Raw genomic sequence first — 22,992 nt, 5'->3', positions numbered from 1 at the left:
TGAAAAGGCTGCAGTTGGCAGGACGCCTCCCATGGAGGCTTCGTTTTTTTGTTTTTTTTTCTCTGGACCGTCGGACGCCGTGATTGAAGATGGATGGACATCGCGGGACACTTTTTTTTTTTAGTAAAGGAATTATTCAAAACGGTCTGTCATTTTTACTTTTTTTTGTGAATGAATAGGGGTAAAATGTACCCAATACCCATTCACATGGGGGGCGGGATCTGGGGGCCCCCTTATTAAAGGGGGCATTCAGATTCCAATAAGCCCCCCTGCCCGCAGACCCCCACAACCACCAGGCAAGGGTTGTGGGGAAGAGGCCCTTGTCCCCATCAACATGGGAACAATGTGTTTTGGGGGGGACCCCAAAGCACCCTCCCCATGTTGAGGTCATGTGGCCTGGTACGGTCCAGGAGGGGGGGGCACTCTCTCGTCCTCATCCCTACTTAAAAATCAATTTTCTCTGTTAAGGGCTAATAGGCAAGGAATTGTCCAGCAAAGGGCATGAGGAGCTGGGTACAGGCAGGAGTGCCAATGAAAAAAAAAACAGCAGTGGGAAGCAGCTGTTTTAACAAGGTTTAACCACTTCAATACAGGGCACTTTAACCGCCTTCCTGCCCTGGCCAATTTACAGCTTTCAGCGCTGTCACTCAATTGAGCGGTCATGCAACTCTGTACCCATTTTTAAAATTTTTTTTAGACAGAGCTTTCTTTTGGTTGTATTTAATCACCACTGGGTTTTTTATTTTTTTTTATTTTTTGCTAAACAAACATCAAAAAAAGACAGAAAAAATAAATAAATACATTTCTTAGTTTCTGTTACAAAATTTTGCAAATAAGTCATTTTTCTCACTGATGTCCACTGATGAGCTGCATTGATATGTGGCATTGATAATCACTAATTATTAGTGCCTCCTATCACGGTAAATGTCCCGTCACACTTGCTGACATTTGTTTACATGTGATCAGCTGTGATTGGACACAGCTGATCACATGGTAAAGGGCCACTGTGATTGGCCATTTACCTTGATCTGCAATCAGCTGGTTACGAAGGACACGGCGATCACAGAGCGTGCCCGTTGCGGTTCTGGGAGTACGTCAATACACACCCTAACAGAAATGGACAACCGCGCTGTAGCCATCTTTCCACTATATTGCGGTCGGCGAGGGATTAAAGTAAAACATTAAAAATGCAGAATTCCTTTAAATAACATGCTTGAGGAATGCCTTATATGTGCATGTGAAGTGACACACATGTTAGAAACGTTTGAAAGGAAAAATTGGAATGACATTTCCCAGCCAGGTTAGTTCTGTTTGTAAACCCTGAGGGACGTGTACCAATCCAAAAGTGTTATTAAAAATACAGTTCAGCGGGAAGCAACTCTTTTAACAATGCTTAAAGGGCTCTCATTTACTGCTAACGTATGTGTTGTGCTGAGGGCTACGTGTGCATGGAATGCATAATATGTGTGGTATATATTGGGGAGTTGGCTCATACTTAATTAGGCCATGCTTAATATTACATGGAATTTAACCATGCCTGCTTTTCTAGATACATGTCAGAATATGAAAGAAGGTAGCCTTCTTGACTGTTGTATCCAACAGAAAATAAGCAAATAAAGCAGCTCACAATTAAAATAAAAATAAAAGTAAAATAAAAATCATCCTTGGACAAGTTTTCAGTAACTTCTTTAATCAAAATAATGAAAAAAAAAAAAGAGTTGTTGCCCATTGCGACCAATCCGAATGTTCTTTTCCAGAATATTGAAGATAAAATTCTGATTTGTTACATTTTAATTTCTCACATTTTTATAATATTTTTTATAAATAGCTATGGTGTATGAAAACTTTGGGTCTATTTGTAAAAATGTTTGCTGTGCTAATGTCCCAAGCGTTCGCACAGTCATCACAAATTTTCAGTGTAATTTGTGTAGTATGTTGACTTCCTATGATTGTCAGCTTCATTTACTGGCCATATCGCAGTATTTTCTTGAAATATCCCGTCATAAAACTACTACTTATGGCGATCATAGGAAGTAAACATATTCCACAATTTTTAGGGATTATTTGTGATGACTGAGTAAATACTTGATACATTCTTACGATGGATTTTTCATATATACAGTGAGGAAAATAATTATTTGATCCCCTGTGGATTTTGTAAGTTTTCCCACTTAAAAATGATAGACCCTTCATTTTGTGTATCATAGGTGTATTGTAAATGAGACAATAGATAAACCAAAAATCCAGAAAAAAAACACATAAAACAAATGTTTTTAAATTGAGTCACAGTTCAGTGAGCAAAATAAGTATTTGCTCCCCAAGCAAAACGTGACTTAGTACTTGGTGGTGAAACCCTTGTTGGCAAGCACAGAGGTAAGACATTTCCTGTAGTTAGTGACCAGGTTTGCACACATGAAGGAAGGATTTTGGTCCAGTCTTTTTTACAGATCTTCTCTAAATCGGTTTCTCGGCTGTCGCTTGGCAACTCGAAGTTTCAGCTCCCTCCATAAATTTTCTATAGGATTAAGGTCTCGAGACTGGCTAGGCCACTCCATGACCTAATGTGATTCTTCTTAAACCACTCCTTTGTTGCCTTGGCGTTATGTTTTGGGTCATTGTCATGATGAAAGACTCATCCATGACCCATCTTCAGTGTTCTGGCTTAGGGAAGAATGTTCTAATCCAAGATTTTACAATACATGGCCCCATCCATTGGCCCCTCAATTCGGCAAAGTCGGCCTGTACCTTTAGCAGAGAAATAGCCCCAAAGCATAATGTTTCCATCTCCATGCTTGACTGTAGGGATGGTGTTCTTAGGGTCATAGTCAGCATTTTTCTTCCTCCAAGGGCTGGGCTGTGCAGGGGTCAAGAGCAGCTGGCTTTGGTTCTAAGTGGTACACTGAGAGGCGGAGCCAGCTGCTGATTAGGAATTATTATTATTGTCAGAATCCTTCCAGACCTTGGAGTGACTCTTTGACATCAGCCAACAGTGAGCTTTAGACCACTTTCAGCTGATTCTGGGTCATGGGAGAGCGCAAGCGCACTCTGTGACCCAGAAGGGAAGCCAAAAATCTTTGGCCATTATTCTCTTTTAAAATCATTTCTCAAGTCATTTTCACATTTTACAAGTTTGCCGGTACCCATTTTTATTGCATTAAATGTAGAGATTTGTAGATCCGTCAATTGATTCTGTGTAGATTACCTTCTTCAATAACTCTAACTGCTTAACAGCTATAGAAATAAGAGATCAGTCACATACGAAGTTTTTTAATAAACCACCCAACTTACAAATTTGCATTGTGACAGCAGTAAACCAGATCCACATTATAGCACTTGAAAGTAGATCCTGCCTATGTAATGAACAAAAATGGCTACACCCATGTACATATATCATTACAAACAACACACAGAAACAATGTTTTTCAAAAAAGGTAAACACATTCATTTGAGTATTCACATTAAGCCCTTCTTATTTACATGTATATCTAAAAAGTCCCTGGAAACTATACATTCATTTTAGAACGGACCGATCATTAAAATTCAAACATTTGTTCAAAAGTGCTTCTTTCTATTCATGAACAAAAACTACCATTGCCAAGATTTTGTAAAAAAGTGAAGTCAGCAGACCACATAATCTCAATATATAACAAGAAAATAGGGCTGATCCCACGTACATATAAAGCTGCAAACAATGTTTATGCTGCTATATGGCTCTAAGTACAAAAGTGTAAAAAGAGCAACTTTTTTTTTATATTTAATATAAGCCTTTCGTTAGAAAGTCTTAGTGTGGTGGCCGCTACTCATAGTTGCAGCACTAATTTTGAATCCCCTAAAAGGTAGCTCTGTGCTATTTTCACCCAAACATTGCAGGCCATGTTCACCTTGGATCAGGGTTGGGATTTTACTGGCCACCTTTGTTTTTAAAACTAGCTTTAACTCCCTAGCTCAGTGGTTATCAACTTACAAGATATATGGGGCCTCAACTTCTGCCTCTGACATCACTAAATTGCAGCACATAGGGTTAAGTATACGGAAAACAACAAAGGACTGTCAGAGACAACAGAAATATTAGAGATATTGGGGGTTATTTACAAAAGGCAAATCCACTTTGCACTGCAAGGGCACTTGAAAGTTCAGTGAAAGTGCAATTGGAAGTGCAGTCGCTCTGAATCTAAGGGGTAGATCTGAAATGAGGGCAAGCTCTGCTGATTTTATCATCCAATCATGTGCAAGCTAAAATGCTGTTTTTTATTTTCCTTGCATGTCCCCCTCGGATCTACAGCGACTGCACTTCCAAGTGCACTTTCAGTGCACTTTCAATTGCACTTGCAGTGCAAAGTGGATTTGCCATTATGTCATAAATGGGAAAACAGGAGAAATTTTCCAATGGGACGCCATCAGGGGTTGGGCTGAAATGCGTGTGGGGCAGAGTCGCGCATACTGATATCGCACACTGCTGTCTAGGAAGGCAGCTGTGTTTCTGTAAGTGAATTAGGATTTTATGTTCTATTTTATGCACATTGCTTAGACAATAAAAGTTTTTAAATACTGCACTAGGAGAGCCCTCTTCTTTTCCCTCATGTTTGCTATGATACCAAGTGTCATTTAGTCAGCAAGACAAGGGTTCAATTGAAGGGCTGCTGTGCTGGTGCCACTGAGGTCCAGATTACAGGGATATTGAATTGAAGCAGGATCCATCCATCATGGTGATAACAACACACACGTAATTACTTCTACTTGTGAGGTAGAGGATCTGGTAATAATAATTAATAATTACCTCTGGGTGCTTCACTTCTGTAATATGCAGACTCATTGCTTAGGTGTCATGGTGCACAATCACTTTTCAACTTTGTGGAGGGCATGTTACAATTTATGAACTTTATCTTGTTTCGTTTTAGATATGGATGCTACATTGTTTGCACTATGGTTCTATTTCTATGTATTATTTGACTTTTTATGGGATATTTGATTACATTGATTGTATTTATTAGTAGTAGGATTAATTCACTATTGGCACATGATTCAATTTGAGTCTTTACCTTGGTACTGCATCTTATTTATATCTGTTGAGAATTAACATACATTTGTTCTTTCAATCAGCCATTAGCGCAGACTGATGTATTTGACGTTTTTTTAAAAAAACATTTCCGTTTTTATTACATACCTTATTTTAGACCCAGTGACATTATCCCTGGGTCCCGGTAGCTCTCTATCTAAAATTTGCAGGCAGATTATGGCTGGCAGTGAAAGTAATTTTAGTACAGGGGAGGAGCTTGTACAGCTGTGCAAGGCTAGGGGTTCAGCTTTTATTGCGTTGTCATTAAAAGTCATTGAATATGTATATTTTTTTAAATACAGCTAAAGTAAATACCTAAATCGATATTTACAGTATATTAGCTTTGTGTAAATCATTGTACAGCAATTCTCCTCTACCACTTTAGTACTAACATGTTTGCAGGTGGGTGCAGTACAGAGGTTGCCTCAACAACAAGCTACTGTTTCTAGAATGATGAGGTCAGGAGCACCTGAGATCCTTCCTTCTTCACAGTACTGCAGTGCAAACCGTACATTGTGGGGACATCCTGCACATAGGCAATTCTCCTAAACCTTAAATTGCATGCCACTATTTGCAGTCATAAGATTTACTGCACCCAACAGCAAACGTTCAGGGGCTAACATTTCAGCAAATCATGACAATATTTCATAGGGCATGAGTAGAATGGTCAGAAGTTGAGAGAGCAGTACAGCAAGTAGTGATGAGAAAGATCTTTGTCATCAGAATGTTAACTTCTGACTTTGTAATCTTCTGAATTATTCTTCCTATAAGTAGAGTCCCACTTTTTCTAAAATGGCAAATATCCAGGGTAATGTTTGACCTAGATAGTACACACAAATCTTTTTTTTATACAATCTAGGATATAGAATCTGCCCACAAATTAAGTTTACTGGTAACGCTACCTGTCTCAGGTTGCCATATATCAGAAGCATTTTTATACACTTCAAATGTAGATAGATAGATGGACAGCAATGAAACAAAAACAATTATCACTGTTGTGTACAGTATACTGATTTTGTTAGAAGCTTCTTAGTCTTGTTTGAAAATTGTCCTAAAGAAAAAAGACGAGGGCAGAAAAATGTTACTGTAACCTTTTAAAATATTCATACGTTACCCACAGTTATAAACAGCCAAAATCACCTACCTAAAATGTTCAAAGACCTGTTCCTGCAACCAGTCATACACAAAACCATAGGAAGAACAGCAAACAAAAGCACAAATGTAAACTAATAACACCAAAACACTATACTTTGCTACAAAAAAACACATATATAATATAAATATAAATAAATTTATTTATTATATATGTATTTTTTTTGCCTGTAGATGTCACTGTTGCTCACACAGCGTAGATCTATCCTAAGGACCGAGCCTCTATATATATATATATTTTTTTTTCTAACACCCTAGAGAATAAAATGGCGGTCATTGCAATACTTTCTGTCACACCGCACTTGCACAGCGGTCTTACAAGCGCAATTTTTTTGGAAAAAAATAAGACAACAGTAAAGTTAGCCCAGTTTTTTTTATATTGTGAAAGATAATGTAACGCTGAGTAAATTCACACCCAACATGTCACGCCTCAAAATTGCGCCCACAAACGGCGACAAACTTTTATCCTTAAAAATCTCCATAGGCGACGTTTAAAAAATTCTACAGGTTGCATGTTTTTAGTTCCAGAGGAGGTCTAGGGCTAGAATTATTGCTTTTGCTCTACTGATCGCGGCGATACCTCACATGTGTTGTTTGAACACCGTTTTCATATGCGGGCGCTACTCACGTATGCGTTCGCTATTGCACGCGAGCTCGGCGGGACGGGGCACATTTTAAAAAATGTTTTTTCTTCTTATTTATTTTACCTTTTATTTTTACACTGTTCTTTTAAAAAAAAAAATGTGTCACTTTTATTCCTATTACAAGGAATGTAAACATCCCTTAACCCTTTCATGACTAAGCCTATTTTTGAAATTTGGTGTTCACAAGTTAAAATCCATATTTTTTGCTAGAAAATTACTTAGAGTTCCCAAACATTATATATATTTTTTTAGCAGAGAATCTAGAGAATAAAATGGCGATTGTTGCAATATTTTTTATTACACGGTATTTGTGCAGCGGTGTTTTAAACGCAAATTTTTGGAAAAGGGACACTTTCATGAATTTTAAAAAATCCAAACAGTAAAGTTACCCCAATTTTTTTGTATAATGTGAAAGATGATGTTACGCCGAATAAATAGATACCAAACATGTCACCCTTTATAATTGCACGCACTCGTGGAATGGCGACAAACTACGGTACCTATGAATTTCCATAGGCGACGCTTTAAAAATTTTTTACGGTTACCAGGTTTGTGTTACAGAGGAGGTCTAGGGCTAGAATTATTGCTCTCGCTCTGACGATCGCGGCGATATCTCACATGTGTGGTTTGAACACCGTTTACATATGCGGGCGCGACTTCCGTATGCGTTTTCTTCGTTGCACGAGCTCGCGGGGACAGGGGCACTTTAAAAAAATTTTTTTTTTTTTTATTTATTTTATTTATTTTTTTACTTTATAAATTGTGTTTAAAAAAAGTTTTTTTTTTTTACTTTTATTGCTGTCACAAGGAATGTAAACATCCCTTGTGACAGTAATAGGTGGTGACAGGTACTCTTTATGGAGGGATGGGGGGTCTAAAAGACCCCCCATCCCTCCTTTACACTTCAAAGTATTCAGATCACCGAAAACGGCGATTCTGAATACTTTGTACTTTTTTAAATTCGGCGCTATTGGCAGCTGAGTAAACGGGAAGTGACGTCATGACGTCGCTTCCGCGTTTACAACAAGAAGGCTGGAACGAAGCTGCTCACAGCTTCGTTCCAGCCCGCCCCCAGCCGCCGAAGGTACCCGATTGGACACCGGGCCTCCCAACAGCGGCGGGAGGCGGCGGGATGTCCCCTCCCGCTCCTCCGGTATAACAACCGAGCGGCTTTTAGCCGCATCGGTTGTTATACACGGGTAGCCGATCGCCCGCTGTAAACAACGGTACCGGGATGATGCCTGCAGCTGCGGGCATCATCCCGGTATAACCCCGGAAAGCCGAGTACGCATATCTGCGTACGGTCGGCGGGAAGGGGTTAAATTAGAAAAAAAGCATGACAGGACCTCTTAAATATGAGATCTGGGGTCAAAAAGACCTCAGATCTCATATTTACACTAAAATGCAATATAAGAAAAATAATTAAAAGTAATTTGAAAAAAAAATGTCCCTTTAAGAGCTATGGGCAGAAGTGACATTTTTACGTCGCTTCCGCCCTGCAATGATATGGAGACGGGTGGGAGCCATGTTCCCCTCACTCGTCTCCATGCCTAACAGGGAGAAGAACACGATTGCCTCCGCCGATACCGACAGCTCCGGTAAGTGGCAGAGGGCACCAGAGCATGGCTGGAGGGGGGGCGCCCCTCTCCCGCCGGCGATAAAAGTGACCACTTTTATCTGAAAGCGGACCACCCGCTGAAGAAGAGGATACCGGGGTAATGGCAGCTAGCTGCTGCCATGACAACGATTTTCCTCTTCAAAGTAGCGTCGTATAACGATGGCGGTCGGTCCGTAAGTGGTTAAATGGTGTTAGGCCTGGGTTCACACTGTTGCGATCTCAGAAATCGCATGCGATTCGCACCCACACTGCAGGTGCCGATCACATGTGATGTCTGCGCAATGCGAGTTCAGCCATACAGTTGTATGGCTGAACTTGCATTGGATTTGCACAGAAAATAGTACAGGGACTTGTTTTTTCCCACACTAGAATCAGATCGCATTGGTGTTCTCACCTATGCGATCCGATTCCTGTGTGAATTCACAGTTCGCAGCGCAATCTGTGAACTAAACTGGGGCGCCATCAATTTTGTTAATGACACCCGCAGCGGTTCGCAGAAGGAGCGATGCGGGAACCGGCGCTGGAATCTCGCATCCACTAGTGTGAACCCAGGGTTAAATCACTTTTTCACAATCCAGTAACAGCCAGTTATCAGTTGTTGATGCTTTGTCACAAGGAGTTACCGAGAATTAGTAAAATGTGAGGTAAGATCTAGGTGTTGAAGAGCAGAATGAAGCACTACAGAGATCAATTTTACTTCTTAAATCTATGCTGCCATTTCTAAGCGATTAACAGAGGAAAACAGCAATAAAGCAACTTAGGACAGTTAGTTATGTGTGAAAATCTGCCATTCAACATTTTTTGCTACAAGATTAAGTGCATTGAGTACTGCTATATCATAGCATTGGTGATCCCCCATTACTTTAGTAGGACCTGTGTTCCTATTGCCAAGGCATACCATATAAAGAAGATTATTGTATACTTCTTGTGTATGAAGCATGAATGATTCTAACTGTGGACACAGTCAGCCAGCATTACTGGCAATCTGATAGGATGAGATCTAATTGTATTTATCTTTGGCTATAAGGTACTTTTAAAAAAACAACCCAGTGTTTCACAATACTGCCCCAAATGTTATTGATAGGGAATGCAGGTTGGTGTATAACAAAACCTTTAATTCCTTATTTACAGCATTGTGGTTCTTCACATGATTGTAAAAGTTGATAGATGATGAAGATAGATGAAAGATGATAAGTCCAGACAACTGGATGAATTTCCCCAATCTCAGTTTTTGCTGGGGAAACTATGACTTTCAGTGAGTTACAGTAGTATTTCTTTTCACATAAGTGAATTCAGGGTTATGACTACAAGGTATTATGCTGAGGAGTATGTTTCACTGCAACAGAAAATGTGTTCTTCTGTAGATGAGGGCCAGTCCAATCATATGGCTTTGATTGGTATATTGTAGTTTCGGTCATCATCAGTCATGAGACATATCTCATTCCAGTCTCTTTTGTAATCCTCAGGGTAATAAATTTCAAAGTCTTCAGTATTCATTTTAGCCAACCGGAATAATTTTATCTTGACTTCAAGAGCATAGCCCACCAAACACAAATCAGCCTTAATAAAGAAAGAAAAACTGTTAATATGCATCATATAATCCACTAGTTGAGTGGTCCACTAAATATCAGGACACAAAAAGCCTTCAGCCAGTTTCTTACTGTTTAACCACTTAAGACGTGGAAGGTTTACCCCCTTTCATGACAAGGCCATTTTTTGCGATACGGCACTGCGTTACTTTAACTGACAATTGCGCGGTTGTGCGACGTTGTACACAAATAAAATTGATGCCCTTTTTTTCTGCACAAATAGAGCTTTCTTTTGGTATTTGATCACCTCTGCGTTTTTTTTTTTTTTTTTGTGCTATAAACAAAAAAAGACTGACAATTTTGAAAGAAAAAACAATATTTTTTACTTTCTGCTACAAAACTTATCCAATAAAAAAATACAAAATAAATCTAATTTCTTCATCAATTGAGGCCACTATTTATTCTGCTACATAGAAAGACAAGATCTCCATCTTCCTCCCTCACAGAACGGGGGTCTGCCTTGTTTACATAGGCAGACCGCTGTTCTGCCTCTCCTGTGAACAATCGGCAGGCCCTGGCGGCTGCCATTGGCTCTAGCTGTGTCCAAACACAGTGGGAGCGGGCTTGCCGGCGGCAATCTCACGCCTCAGACCCACTGCACGAAATCATGCACCTGTTCGGGATTTCGCGCAGGAGGGCCGCCCTGCCACAGTATATATGCGTGGGGCAGTACTTAAGTGGTTAAAGTGATTGTAAAGTCTAATTTTTATTTATTTTTAAATAACAAACATGTTATATTTACCTTCTCTGTGCAGTGTATTTGCACAGGGCAGCCTGGATCCTCCTCTTCTCAGGTCCCTCTTCGCTGTTCCTGGCCCCTCCCTCCTGTCGAGTTCCCCCAACAGCAAGCAGCTTGCTATGGGGTCACCCGAACCGAGCTGCAGCTCCATGTGTGCATTCACACATGGAGCTGCCGTTTGGCCCCGCACCCACTCTCTCCTGCCCTACACCCTCTCTCTCCTGATTGGCTAACTGACTTTGATTGACAGCCCTGGGAGCCAATGGTGCTGCTGCTGTATCTCAGCCAATCAGGGGGAGAGTCCCAGACAGTCAAGGGACTCGTGGACATTGCTGGACAGAGATGGGGCTTGGGTAAGTATTAGGGGGTGCTGGGGAGGCTGGTACACACAGAAGGCTTTTTAACTTAATGCATAGAATATGCCCCCCAGAATTTCAGTGTATGAAGGATCTCAATATTCCCATCACTTCCTGTGTATATTAACCATTTTTGAGGAATATGTAGTATGCTTTTGAGGCCTGAACTCACTAAATGAGCATGTAAGAGAAACATCAATACAAAACGCATGTCCAAATGATGAGCATCCACCCAAATCTGAATAATAAAGAATCAAAACTGTCACTGTTAACTTTTATTCATAAGGTGTACATTCAATGATACCAATGCAGATGTTTGGTCAAAAGAAGTCACTTTATTATACCGAAGAATGTGCAGGGTTTACAGCCAGGCTGTATATACTGTATAACCATTTAGGAAAGAGCAAGGCATAATATAAAAGAGTAAACCTAATAAGGCCACACACAATACTTTGAATTTGTGCAATTCATACATGAGTGGATGCTTGTACTATGGTAAATGAATGTTGTAGAATACCTTATTATTTAAGTGAGTGACAGCACATATGTATAGTTCATTCATAAAGTATTCAGACCCCCTTCACTTTTTTCAATTTTGTTATGATGCAGCCTGATACTACAGTTGTCTAAATTCATTTTTTTTTCTCATTAACCGCTTAAAGTGGAAGTAAACTTCCATCTCTTGCTTTTACCTACAGGTAAGCCTATAATAAGGCTTACCTATAGGTAGCGTAAATATCTCCTAAACGTGCATCATTTAGGAGATATTTAATGTACATACTAGTACATTATGCCTTTACCTTGCAGGTACAAAAAAAAAAAAAAAAACACTTTAAGCTTCTGAAGGTTTTACCCCCTTCATGACCAGGCCATTTTTTGCTGTTCAGCACTGCGCTACTTTAACTGATAATTGCGCGGTCATGCAACGTTGTACCCAAATTACATTTTTATAATTCTTTTCACCAAACAGAGCTTTCTTTTGGTGGGATTTGATCACCACTGGATTTTTTATTATATAAACAAAATAAGGCATAAAATTGTGAAAAAAATATATCCAATAAAAAAAATGTCAAAAATCAAATGTATTCATACATTTAAGTCAAACTTTATTCTGATATATGTCTTTGGTGAAAATGTCTTTGGTTGTTTACCAAAACAGAGCTCTCTTCTGTCATTCACTCAGCCAATCAGCAACATAAATCATTGGTTGAGATCCACTGATAGGCTTGTGCTGTAGCAAATGACAGCATAGCCAGAGAGGTGGGCTGACAGGCACGCCCACTACCAGCAAATGCTAAATCACATATTTACAGTATCTCACAAAAGCGAGTACACCCCTCACATTTTTGTATCTCACAGTGGCGTCACTAGGGTTGGTGTCACCTGGTGCGATAAAACATGGTGTCACCCCCCCATCCTGCCTAGGCTGCCCAGCACCCTGCAGGCAGCGCACGATCACGGGGCGCACCCAAAACCAGCCCCTGTAAATGATAGTATAGGGTGGTATAGTGACAGGTTAGGGTAGTATAGAATAGTATAGTGGCAGGTTGGGGTGGTATAGGACAGGTTCGGGTGGCACAGGGCAGGTTAGGGTATTATAGAAATTTAGAAGCGACCTGTCGCAATATGATGTATCAATCAAAATTAACATAAATCACATGGTATAAGAACAGACTCGAAAAAACATTGGTTTTGTTATGTTAATTTTGATTGGAAATGTATTTCTGTTATGAACTGCATCAATGTATGTCCATTGAATTGTTTGCACAAAAGATTCCTTGATTATCAATACATACATTAAACTTTATGATTATATCTGTATATATCGTATTATATATTTATGATTTTATCAGTTTATGCTTAATAATTGTGGACTACCCCTAGGAGTTAATGACATCAAATTAAATCCAAATCAATCTTATTAATTCACATGCAATTTCCTTATCCTCAATGACATGCTTCATTTAAAGTCCCACTTTTCTTCTCCTAACTGTTCATAGGATATTATAGAGTGGTATAGTGGCAGGTTGGGGTGGTATGGGGTAGGTTGGATTGGTATATTGGCAGATTGGGTTGGTACAAGGCAGTTTGGGGGTGGTACAGAGCAGGTTGGGGTGACACAGGGCAGGTTAGGGTATTATAGAGTGGTGTAGTGGCAGGTTGGGGTGGTATGGGGTAGGTTGGATTGGTATATTGGCAGTTTGGGGTGGCACAGGGCAGTTTGGGGGTGGTACAGGGCAGGTTGGGGGTGGTACAAGGCAGGTTAAGGGTGGTACAGGGCAGTTTGGGGTGGTACAGGGCAAGTTGGGGTGGTACAGGGCAGGTTGGGGGTGGTATAGGGCAGGTCGGGGGTGGTACAAGGCAGGCTGAGGGTGGTACAGGGCAGGTTGGGGGTGGTACAGGGCAGGTTGGGGGTGACACAGGACAGGTTAGGGTATGATAGAGTGGTATAGTGGCAGGTTGGGGTGGTATGGGGTAGGTTGGATTGGTATATTGGCAGTTTGGGGTGGCACAGGGCAGGTTGGGGTGATACAGGGCAGGTTGCGGGTGGTACAGGGGAGGTTGCGGGTGGTACAGGGAAGTTGGGGGTGGTACAGGGCAAGTTGGGGGTGGTACAGGGCAAGTTGGGGGTGGTCCAGGGCAGGTTGCGGGTGGTCCAGGGCAGGTTGCTGGTGGTCCAGGGCAGGTTGGGGTGGTCCAGGGCAGCTTGGGGGTGGTCTCGGGCAGGTTGGGGGTGGTACAGGGCAGGTTGGGGTTGTTACAGGGCAGTTTGGGGTGGCACAGGGCAGGTTGGAGGTGGTACTGGGCAGTTTGGGGTGGTACAGGGCAGGTTGGGGTTGGTACAGGGCAGGTTGGGGTTGGTACAGGGCAGTTTGGAGTTGGTACAGGGCAGGTTGGGGGTGGTACAGGGTAGGTTGGGGTTGGTACAGGGCAGGTTGGGGTTGGTACAGGGCAGGTTGGGGTGGCACAGGGCAGGTTGGGGATGGCACAGGGCAGGTTGGGGGAGGCACAAGGCAGGTAGGGTTGTGTGACAGTGTGCTGTGCAGTAGCTTATACCATACCTCATGCTTGCAGATGAAGACCCGAGCGAGTGGGCGGGGCTTTGTCCTCGGCTCTATCTTCTTCAGCTGTGGGATCAGCGTGAAGGGGTCTGTGGGAGGAGAGGAGGAGGCGGCCACACCCCCAGCTCCGCCCACCTAACCCGGCTGCCACGGGAGATATTGGAGGAGATCCCTGAGTGACAGTTGGGGAGTGTTATAGCAGCCTCCCCCACACGGCTGAATCCCCTGCTCATGCCACTCCGCTGCAAGCTATAGCATTTAGTGGTGGCCCTGGTGACACCCCTCTGGCAGGTGTCACCCGGTGCGGGCCGCACCCCCCGCACCCCCATAGCAACGCCACTGGTATCTCGCAAAAGTGAGTACACCCCTCACATTCTTGTAAATATTTGATTATATCTTTTCATGTGACATCACTGAAGAAATAACACTTTGCTACAATGTGAGGGGTGTACTCACTTTTGTGATATACTGTATATGTGATCCAGTGCAGTGGGGCTGTGCTGTAGCAGTAAAGCTACAGGAGATGATCCAGAATTGTTCAATATACACTCAGTACCCTATAATGGCAAAGTGAAAACAGAATTTCAGAAATGTCTGCAAATGTATATAAAAAAGGAAAAACTGAACTATCATATTGGCAGAAGTATTCGGACCCTTTGCAACACCACTTTAAATTTAGCTCAAGTGCCTCCAATTTCTCTTGATCATTGCTGAGATGTATCTGCACCTTTATTTGAGGCCACCTGGGGTAAATTAAATTGATTGGAGATGGATTTGGAAAGACACACACCTCTATAAAAGGCCTCACAACTGACAATGCATACTGTATCAGAGCAAAAGCCATGAGGTCAAAAGGGAACTGCCTGCAGAGCTCAGAGACAGGATTATTGCAAGGCACAGATCTGGAGAAGACTACACTGCTGCACTGAAGGTTCCCACAAGCACAGTGCTCTACATAATTCTCAAATGGAAGAAGTTTGGCACAGCCAGGACAAATGCAAGTGCTGGTTGCCAAATCGGGGGAGCTGACTGAGCTCCAGAGATCCTGTGTAGAGGTGGGACAAAGTTTCAGAAGGACAACCATCGCTGCAGCCCTCCACCAATCTAGGCTTTATGGCAGAGTGGCTAGACAGAAGCTTATCCTCAGTGCAAAACACATGAAAGCCTGCTTGGAGTTTGCGAAAAAAGTACCTGAAGGACTCTCAGACTGAGAAGCAAGATTCTCTGGTCTGATAAAACCAAGATTGAACTGTTTGGCCTCAATTCTAAACGTTATGTCTGGAGGAAACTACCCATCACTTGCTCAATACCATCCCAACAGTGAAGCATGGTGGTGGCAACATCATACTGTGGGGGTGTTTTTCAGAAGCAGGGACTGGAAGACTGATTAGGGTTGAGGGAAAGCCGAATGGAGCAAAGTACAGAGACATCCTCAATGAAAACCTGTTCCACAGCGCTCAGGACCTCTGACTGGGCCGAAGGTTCACCTTCCAATATAATAACGATCCTAAGCACACAGCTAAGACAACACAGGAGTGGCTTAGGGACAACTCTGGGAATGTCCTAGAGTGGCCCAGCCAGAGCCCTTGACTTGAACCCTATTGAACCTCTCTGGAGAGACCTGAAAATGGCTGACACGGTCCCCCATCCGTGTCAACCTGATTGAGCTTGAGAGGATTTGTGAAGAAGAATAGCAGAAAATCACCCAATCCAGGTGTGCATAGCTTGCCGTGTCCTACCCAAAAAGACTCTGGCTGTAATTGCAGTCAAATGTGCTTCAACAAAGTACTGAGTAAAGGGTCTGAATACTTAAGTATATGTGATATTTCAGTTTTTTCTTTTTAATAAATTCAGACATTTCTAAAATTCTGTTTTCACTTTGTCATTATGGGGTACTGAGTGTACATTAGCGAGAAAAAATGAATTTAAAACAACTGTATCAGGCTGCAACATAACAAAATTGAAAAAAGTGAAGGGGGTCTGAGTACTTTATGAATGCACTGTACATGTCAAACGAACATCATCTCCAGCACACCATGGATCAGCAAAAAAGGTTGTCCAAAAAAGATTTTTAATGGAAAAAAGTTACATGATGTTCGTTTGTCTGATACTTCCACAACCCAACTGGTGATCGCTACAGCACCCATTAATTTTTTGTGCCATTTTACCGGGAATGTGTGCGATTGGAATATCAAATTGACTGCACTGTACATGTGGCTGCAGACATTTTAAGTTTATATTACAGTCTAGTTGTGGCGCTCAGAATTTAGGTGTATTGTTAAAAGTATAGCAAGCCCAACTTTATGGAAACCTTCTCTACTTTGCTAATGTATCGTAAGTAAAGCGGACAAGCGATCACTACATTGACAAATTAAATTTTTGTGTTTCCCAGTGCTCTTGTCATCTGCACATATTGGGTCCTAATACGGTGAGGTAGAAAAATGGAAAAATACAGCATTAAGAAACTACCTGTTCCAGTCCAGATGTATCGCCTACTGCATTCAAGTGGTTCATCATGTAGCTTAAAGGGTCAGCTGATGTGTCCCGTGAGAACAAGAAATTAAAGAAGCATGGAGAGTGTTGTGCTGACTTTATATCTTCATAAGCCTCTATCACCAAATACAGCATAATGAATTTTAATGCTTCATATAGCTTATTCTCTGTGGCTTCATCAGAAAAAAAGGAATTGCACATTCTGTTTCTTTCAATCCGGTCTTTGCAATTGTAAAATTCCGCCCACTAAAACAGAAAGCAAAGAAGACAAATTCAAATGTTAAGATCATAAAAACTAACACAGTGTCGGTAATGTTAACATAACAGCATGTTCTTAAAAAACCAAACATATAAACATTCTTTCTTATACTATTACAATAAGCTCAAAATAATGGAGAGAACGCATGTTAAAAGTGACCCTGATACTTTAAAGTAAGTAGCAGGACTCAATACCGAGAGTCACCCGAGATTCAAAGCTAGTCCATCAAGTAAAAGATAGTATCAACACAAAAAGATACACCAAAATACTTTATTATAGGTTGTTTAGATGCATTTATTTACCGTAACCACTTGCCGCCTGCTCACAGTACATTTACTGACTATGGTCAATGTATGGTATTATCACTGATCTCTGTATTAGTGTCACTTTCAATATGTTTTATAACAACGTAGAAATTTTTTTTTTTCAAAATTTTCTGTATTTTTTCATTTATAAAAGCAAAAAAATATAAAAACCCAAGTGGTGATCAAATGCCACCAAAAGAAAGTTCCATTTGCATGAAAACATATGTCATTTGTGTACAGTGTTTGCCAAGCAATTGCCAGATAAACTAGAACAGTGCTGAATAGCAAAAAATGATCTGGTAATGAAGGGGGTAAACATTTCCAGTGGTCAAGTGTTTGTAAAGGTAGGTTTTTTTTTTTTATCAAAAAAGCCATTGGCTCCCGCTGCTGTCAAAGTCAGTCAGCCAATGATGAGAGAAAGAGGCAGGGCCGGGCCGTGGCTTGGCTTGGGTGCCCCCATAGCAAGCTGTTTGCTGTGGGAGCACTCAACAGGGGAGGGAGGGGCTAGAGCACCGAAGAGGGACCCTAGAAGAGGAGGATCTGGGCTGCTCTGTGCAAACCCATTTCACAAAGCAGATAAGTATAACATGTTTGTTATTTTTAACAAAAAAAAGGAGACTTTACAATCACTTTAACTGCTAAACCTCCCCTAATCCTCTATCCTCTGCAGCTGGTGTTCAGGGGAATGTTTATGTCACAGTAAGAAGTGCATTCTCCAAAAATCTATTTCAGTTGTTCGCTCACAACACTTATACATGGAAGGAAACGCCAACATGCTATCTCATCAGCCGCTGACACTTTGAAGACGTTGTGCAAAGGATCTGACAATGTTGTTGTAATTTCTAAAGCAGACAACTAGAGTTGATGGTCGTCTGCCTGAAATCAACAGAATCAAAAGATGAATTCACAGGAAAAAACAAAGAGGATAGTGTGATTGAAGAATACTCGTAATGCACTTTGCACATGTTCATTTCTAAAATGCGTGCAGCAGCTTTTAGTACCTTATACCCAAATGGCAAGATATTTTAAAACTAGGGCCAACAGGAATGAGTTGGAGGTGGAAAGAGGCCCTTATTAAATAAAAGGACTTTTTATTTAATAGAAATGGCACAGATACATAGTCAAACTGCTTATAATTTGTACTGGGTCCATTGAGGGGCTTCATGATTTCATATATTTGTTCAACAATAGTCTGAATCTTAAGTTAGGATGCAGGCTTCATAAACATTTTTGTAATACTCAGAGCAGCCTTAGCAATACAGCAATGTCACTGTCTCACATTTATAGTGCACGCTTAAATAACTTTCTACACGCTACACAGAAAAACAGGAATGGGTATACTTTTCAATTGAATTATGCATACCAGGGGTCAAAATGGGTTTAAAAAGGCATTACCATTTGCTTGCAAGTAACAGTGATTTTATCCAGATACTCCAAAAGAAACAAGGAAATTACTTCAATCAAAAAGAACATATATTGTTTAAAAATATGATCATGCCTTAAGCGTTCTATATACGCTGATCGAAACTCAGCTGGTTCAGCACTGATTGACTAAGTTTCGATCAGTGTGTAGCAGTCTCTTTGACAGAAGTGGATTGTTTGATCAACTTCTGTCAAAGGGCATGTTGGAAAAAATGTTCTTGAGCAGCGGCTGCAGCCACTGCTGAAAGTATTCTGACAGAGCTGGGTGCATCTTTCAGAATACAATGTCCTGGCCGTATCTGTGTGGATGGAGGAATCTGATTTTTTTGTTCAGCCCGCTGGCTAAAATAACAAAAATAGGTCCTTTGAGCTACTGTAAAATCCTGTTCTTGGAATACAATAAGGGACACATCATGAAGTAACTTGGATACATTGGGTTATGCAGCTACCTTCAGGATACTTGCAAATGGCAAACATCGTGCCTCATCTTTGCAGTAGGCAATAGTAGGAGTGGATCAAAAGAATGGGAAAGAGTGGAGGGACTTGTGTCCCTTAATGTAGTCCAAGAAAAGTTTTTTGCGGTAAATCAAAAATCTTCTTTATTTATTGTCACAGAGGGCGATCCCAAAGCAGTCCCAACTGAGGGGTTAACAAAACAGCAACATAATGCTAACAGGCCTATGAAAAACAACGGGTTAACAGAGGGGGCTTGACAGAGCCCACAGAGCTGTCAGTCAAGGCCCAGTCATTGACCTAGTAAAACTGAACTTAGATGTCAACAGAATACCAGATGGCAGTCATGCAAACCCGGAAAACAGATGCCAGATGCTGAAAAGCCCATGAAGCTCTAATTGATCTAGTGGATTGTCAACAGTGGAGTGCCAGCAATGCCAAATCATGTTCCATGTTACCGATACCTCCAGGGATATCAACCCTATTACACACATTTGTATCATAAGTAAAGGTGTGTAATAGGGCTGATATCCCTGGAGGTATCTGTAGGCATTGCAGGAATATTTGTCAAAGCAGTGGAAACTGCAGTTCAATGTTTCTAAATGTAAAATAATGCACCTAGGGAAAAATAATCCTCTAAGAGAATACAACATTGTGGGTACAATATTAGCCAGCACTACTGAGGAAAAAGATTTGGGAGTACTTATTTTAGATGATTGCAAAATGAGCAGTGTGATCAGGCAGTGGGGAAAGCAAATAGAATTCTAGGGTGCATCACTAGAGGGATCACCAGCAAGAGGAAGGAGCTTCTGATTTCCCCTATATAGATCTTTAGTGAGACCTCATTTAAAATATATGTGCAAAACCTCACTTACAAAAAGATATCGATGAGATAGAATGAGTCCAGAGACGGATAACAAAAATGGTGAAAGGTCTGGGAGATAAAGCATATCAAGAGTGACTTCAGGAACTTAATATGTACAGTCTGGAGGAAAGAAGGGAAAGGAGAGACATGATTGAACCCTTTAAATACAAGGGGGTAAATAAGGTTCAGGAGGGTTGTATTTTTAATATGAAACCAAAATCAAGAATATGGGGACAAGATCTTAAACGAACTGGAGGAAAGTTCAAAACTAATCTTAGAAAGTATTTTTTTACTGAAAGGGAAGTTGAAACTTTGAATAAACTTCCAGCGGAGGTAGTAAGCCAATTAACAGTAAATGGCTTTAAACATGCTTAGAGCAAACATAGATCTATACTCAAAAAAACGTATAAAAAAAAAAAAAAAAAAAAAAAACGTATAAAAAAAAAAAGCCCACACAAGCGGACTTGATGACGCACTTGGTCTTTTCTCTGACGTCACTTTTCTATGTTTGAAAGGGAAAGGTGAAACATTGTACTTATGTCTAAGGGCAATAGCGCAACAAGAAAACAGGCTGCTCTCCAACAGAGACCTGCAGGAATGACAGAGAGTTGGATTATTCAAAGAGAGCTGTAGCTGACAAAAAGACTCAAACAGCCCATATGACATCCAGAATCCTAAACTTTGCTAATCCAGATAATGGAGGTGAATCTCCTTTGATAGCCACAGAGAAGGAAAAACTATTTCCTGGTTAACATGAAAAAAAACACTGTGAGAATATATATATATATATATATATATATATATATATATATATATATATATATATATATATATATATTTATTATATATATATATATATATCTATATCCTTGTCTCTGTGTATCACCAGATCAAACTCTTTACAGGTAAATATATTAACTTTATTGGCAACAAGGAATGTATCCTTGAGAGTAAAAGTAAACAAGAACATTCCTGAAAGTTTCAAAGGGCAGTTTCTTAAGAACCAACAAAACCAGGTTGAGACCCCACAGTTGCACAGTTAGATGCATGGAGAGAAGAATGACAGTAACACCCTGTACAAAGGCTTTCATTAAGCAATGATAGGCAAGTGGTCTTTAAAAAGGAACTACAAGGGCTGACATTTGACCCTTAATGGTATTCAAGACCAAAAGTTGATCCAGTCCAAACTGGGGAAAAGACAGGTTGTGCCTTATGGTGTAGGAGTTTGAAGTGGAATTTCAGCATGATAAATTCAGTACTGAAAATTGACAATGCAGGACTAGCATGTACATGCCAGACAATCTTCATCCCTCTGCTGGACATATTCCTAAGGAATCTGCAGGGACAAAATTTCACCAGACAGATGCAACAAGGTACTGGACCTGTAAAGCACTCTGCAGGTGACTCAGGTTACTTGCAAGTGTCTAGCCCTGTGTGCCTTCAGCAAAGCCCAGTTACCAATACACCTTACAGGCTACCCCAGCTTCTTCGTCTCAGAGGGGTCTGTGTACGGCTTCTATGGCAAGGCCAAGGATCACGGCATCCAGAAAGTTGAAAAATGAACCTCTTTTGGCTCTTGAGCAGCTAAAGAAACTTGCTAGAAGAAAAGGAACCTTGGGAGGAGAGAGATTGTCTGTTCTTCTAAGGCATTAGCAAAATTAAGGCATGATGGGAGTGGGGGGGATGTGTTATATTGGGCTGTCCCTATAGCTTTGCTTACAGTGTTCAATCTACTGAAGGCAGCAGCATTAACCAATTTACCTGAATTACTAGTTTCTGTGTGCCTTAAATTGGAACTTTAGATAAAAAAAAATTGTCAAACAGGCAGGATTTTTTATGCAGAAGAGACATAATAAACCTTCCTGTCCACCTTGTACACTGAGCTGCGCACACACAGCTCAGTGTACAATTTCGGAGGACTTTAATGATCTTCCACACATGCACAGGAGTGACATCATCTCTGCCTGGCAATTAAAATAGCTGAAGATCAGTACCTGGGTGCAGACCGGCCAAAGGTGTCGGCAGCTGTCTGGGAGCTCAAGGGACACCGCAGTTTTAGAGTGAAGTAGAGTTCTGCATTAATAATTTTAATAGTAGTAAATATAAAATATTCCATACGAACACACTGTATTATCCAACCAGTAGGTAAACTTTGGGGGTCCTTTTCATACGATTTACAGATTCTTCACCTTCTGTTGTTTAAAGTGGTTGTTAACCCACTTCTATTACATGCTCCCATCCTCTGCACTATTATAATAATTGTCCCTGTGCCTGTGTAATGTAAAAAATCTGCACGATTGTAGCAGTATAAGCTTCGCTCCCGCCGCTCAGCTGATTCGTCTCCTTTCTTCTGTCTCCAGCTCACAGCTGCAGTGGGTGGGGCCAAGCCCCCCCGCTGACGTCAGCCGTGGAGGAGGGGAAGAGAGTGCCGAGCCGCCGACAATCAGCCGATCGGCGGGAGCGGAGCTCATACAAGTACAATTGTGACTTTTTTTTAAATTACACAGGCACAATTATTATAATGGTGCAGAGAGGATAGGAGCATGTAATAGAAGAAATGAGAGCAGCAGGAGTGGGGGGACACAGGCAACAGATAGCAGGCTGCGGATGACGGAGGCATGCAAACAGACCATGATGTCAGGGCTCAGCAGCCATGATTATCGTTGTCTGTTTTCAGAGGGGAGGGTATAGCCAGGCAGGCTCAGTCAGGTATTTCAGGTGATATGGGGGTCCAGATGACACAGCACAAGCGCTGTGCTATATAACAGGCTTTAAGGGTACAGGATCTGTGTTTATTTTTTTTGGGTTAACAAACGCTTTAAAGCCTGTTATTTACATAGTTTAGGCTTACATTTTCACACACAAGTGAATGATTCAGAGCAGGGAGCATTCTCTCTCTCTCCCCCCTTTCCCTCTATAAGGTTCAAGCCAAGGTTTCAATAAAAGACAGTGGGCTCTATTAACAAAGTGGTATCTTAC

General features: G+C 41.1%; 1 protein-coding gene across 2 annotated transcripts in view; it reads right to left on the bottom strand.

The window, feature by feature from the left end:
- Positions 1-7,969: 7,969 nt before the first annotated feature.
- OTULINL (OTU deubiquitinase with linear linkage specificity like) overlaps positions 7,970-22,992 on the bottom strand; it is a 139,356-nt gene continuing 124,333 nt past the window's right edge. The window contains exons 7-8 of one of the 2 annotated variants that reach the window (XM_073630846.1): positions 16,686-16,955; positions 7,970-10,030 (exon numbers count right to left, since the gene is read on the bottom strand). In XM_073630846.1, the coding sequence (XP_073486947.1) occupies positions 9,851-10,030; positions 16,686-16,955 (450 nt within the window). In that variant the 3' untranslated portion in view covers positions 7,970-9,850. The remainder of the gene's footprint in view (positions 10,031-16,685; positions 16,956-22,992) is intronic. The other variant, XM_073630845.1, reaches the window with a different exon arrangement.

This window comes from Aquarana catesbeiana, linkage group LG05, assembly GCF_042186555.1.
Source record: "Aquarana catesbeiana isolate 2022-GZ linkage group LG05, ASM4218655v1, whole genome shotgun sequence".
Classification (NCBI taxonomy): Eukaryota; Metazoa; Chordata; class Amphibia; order Anura; family Ranidae; genus Aquarana; species Aquarana catesbeiana.
The sequence above is the reverse complement of the archived record's forward strand: the minus strand, read 5'-3'. Positions and strand labels throughout refer to the sequence as shown.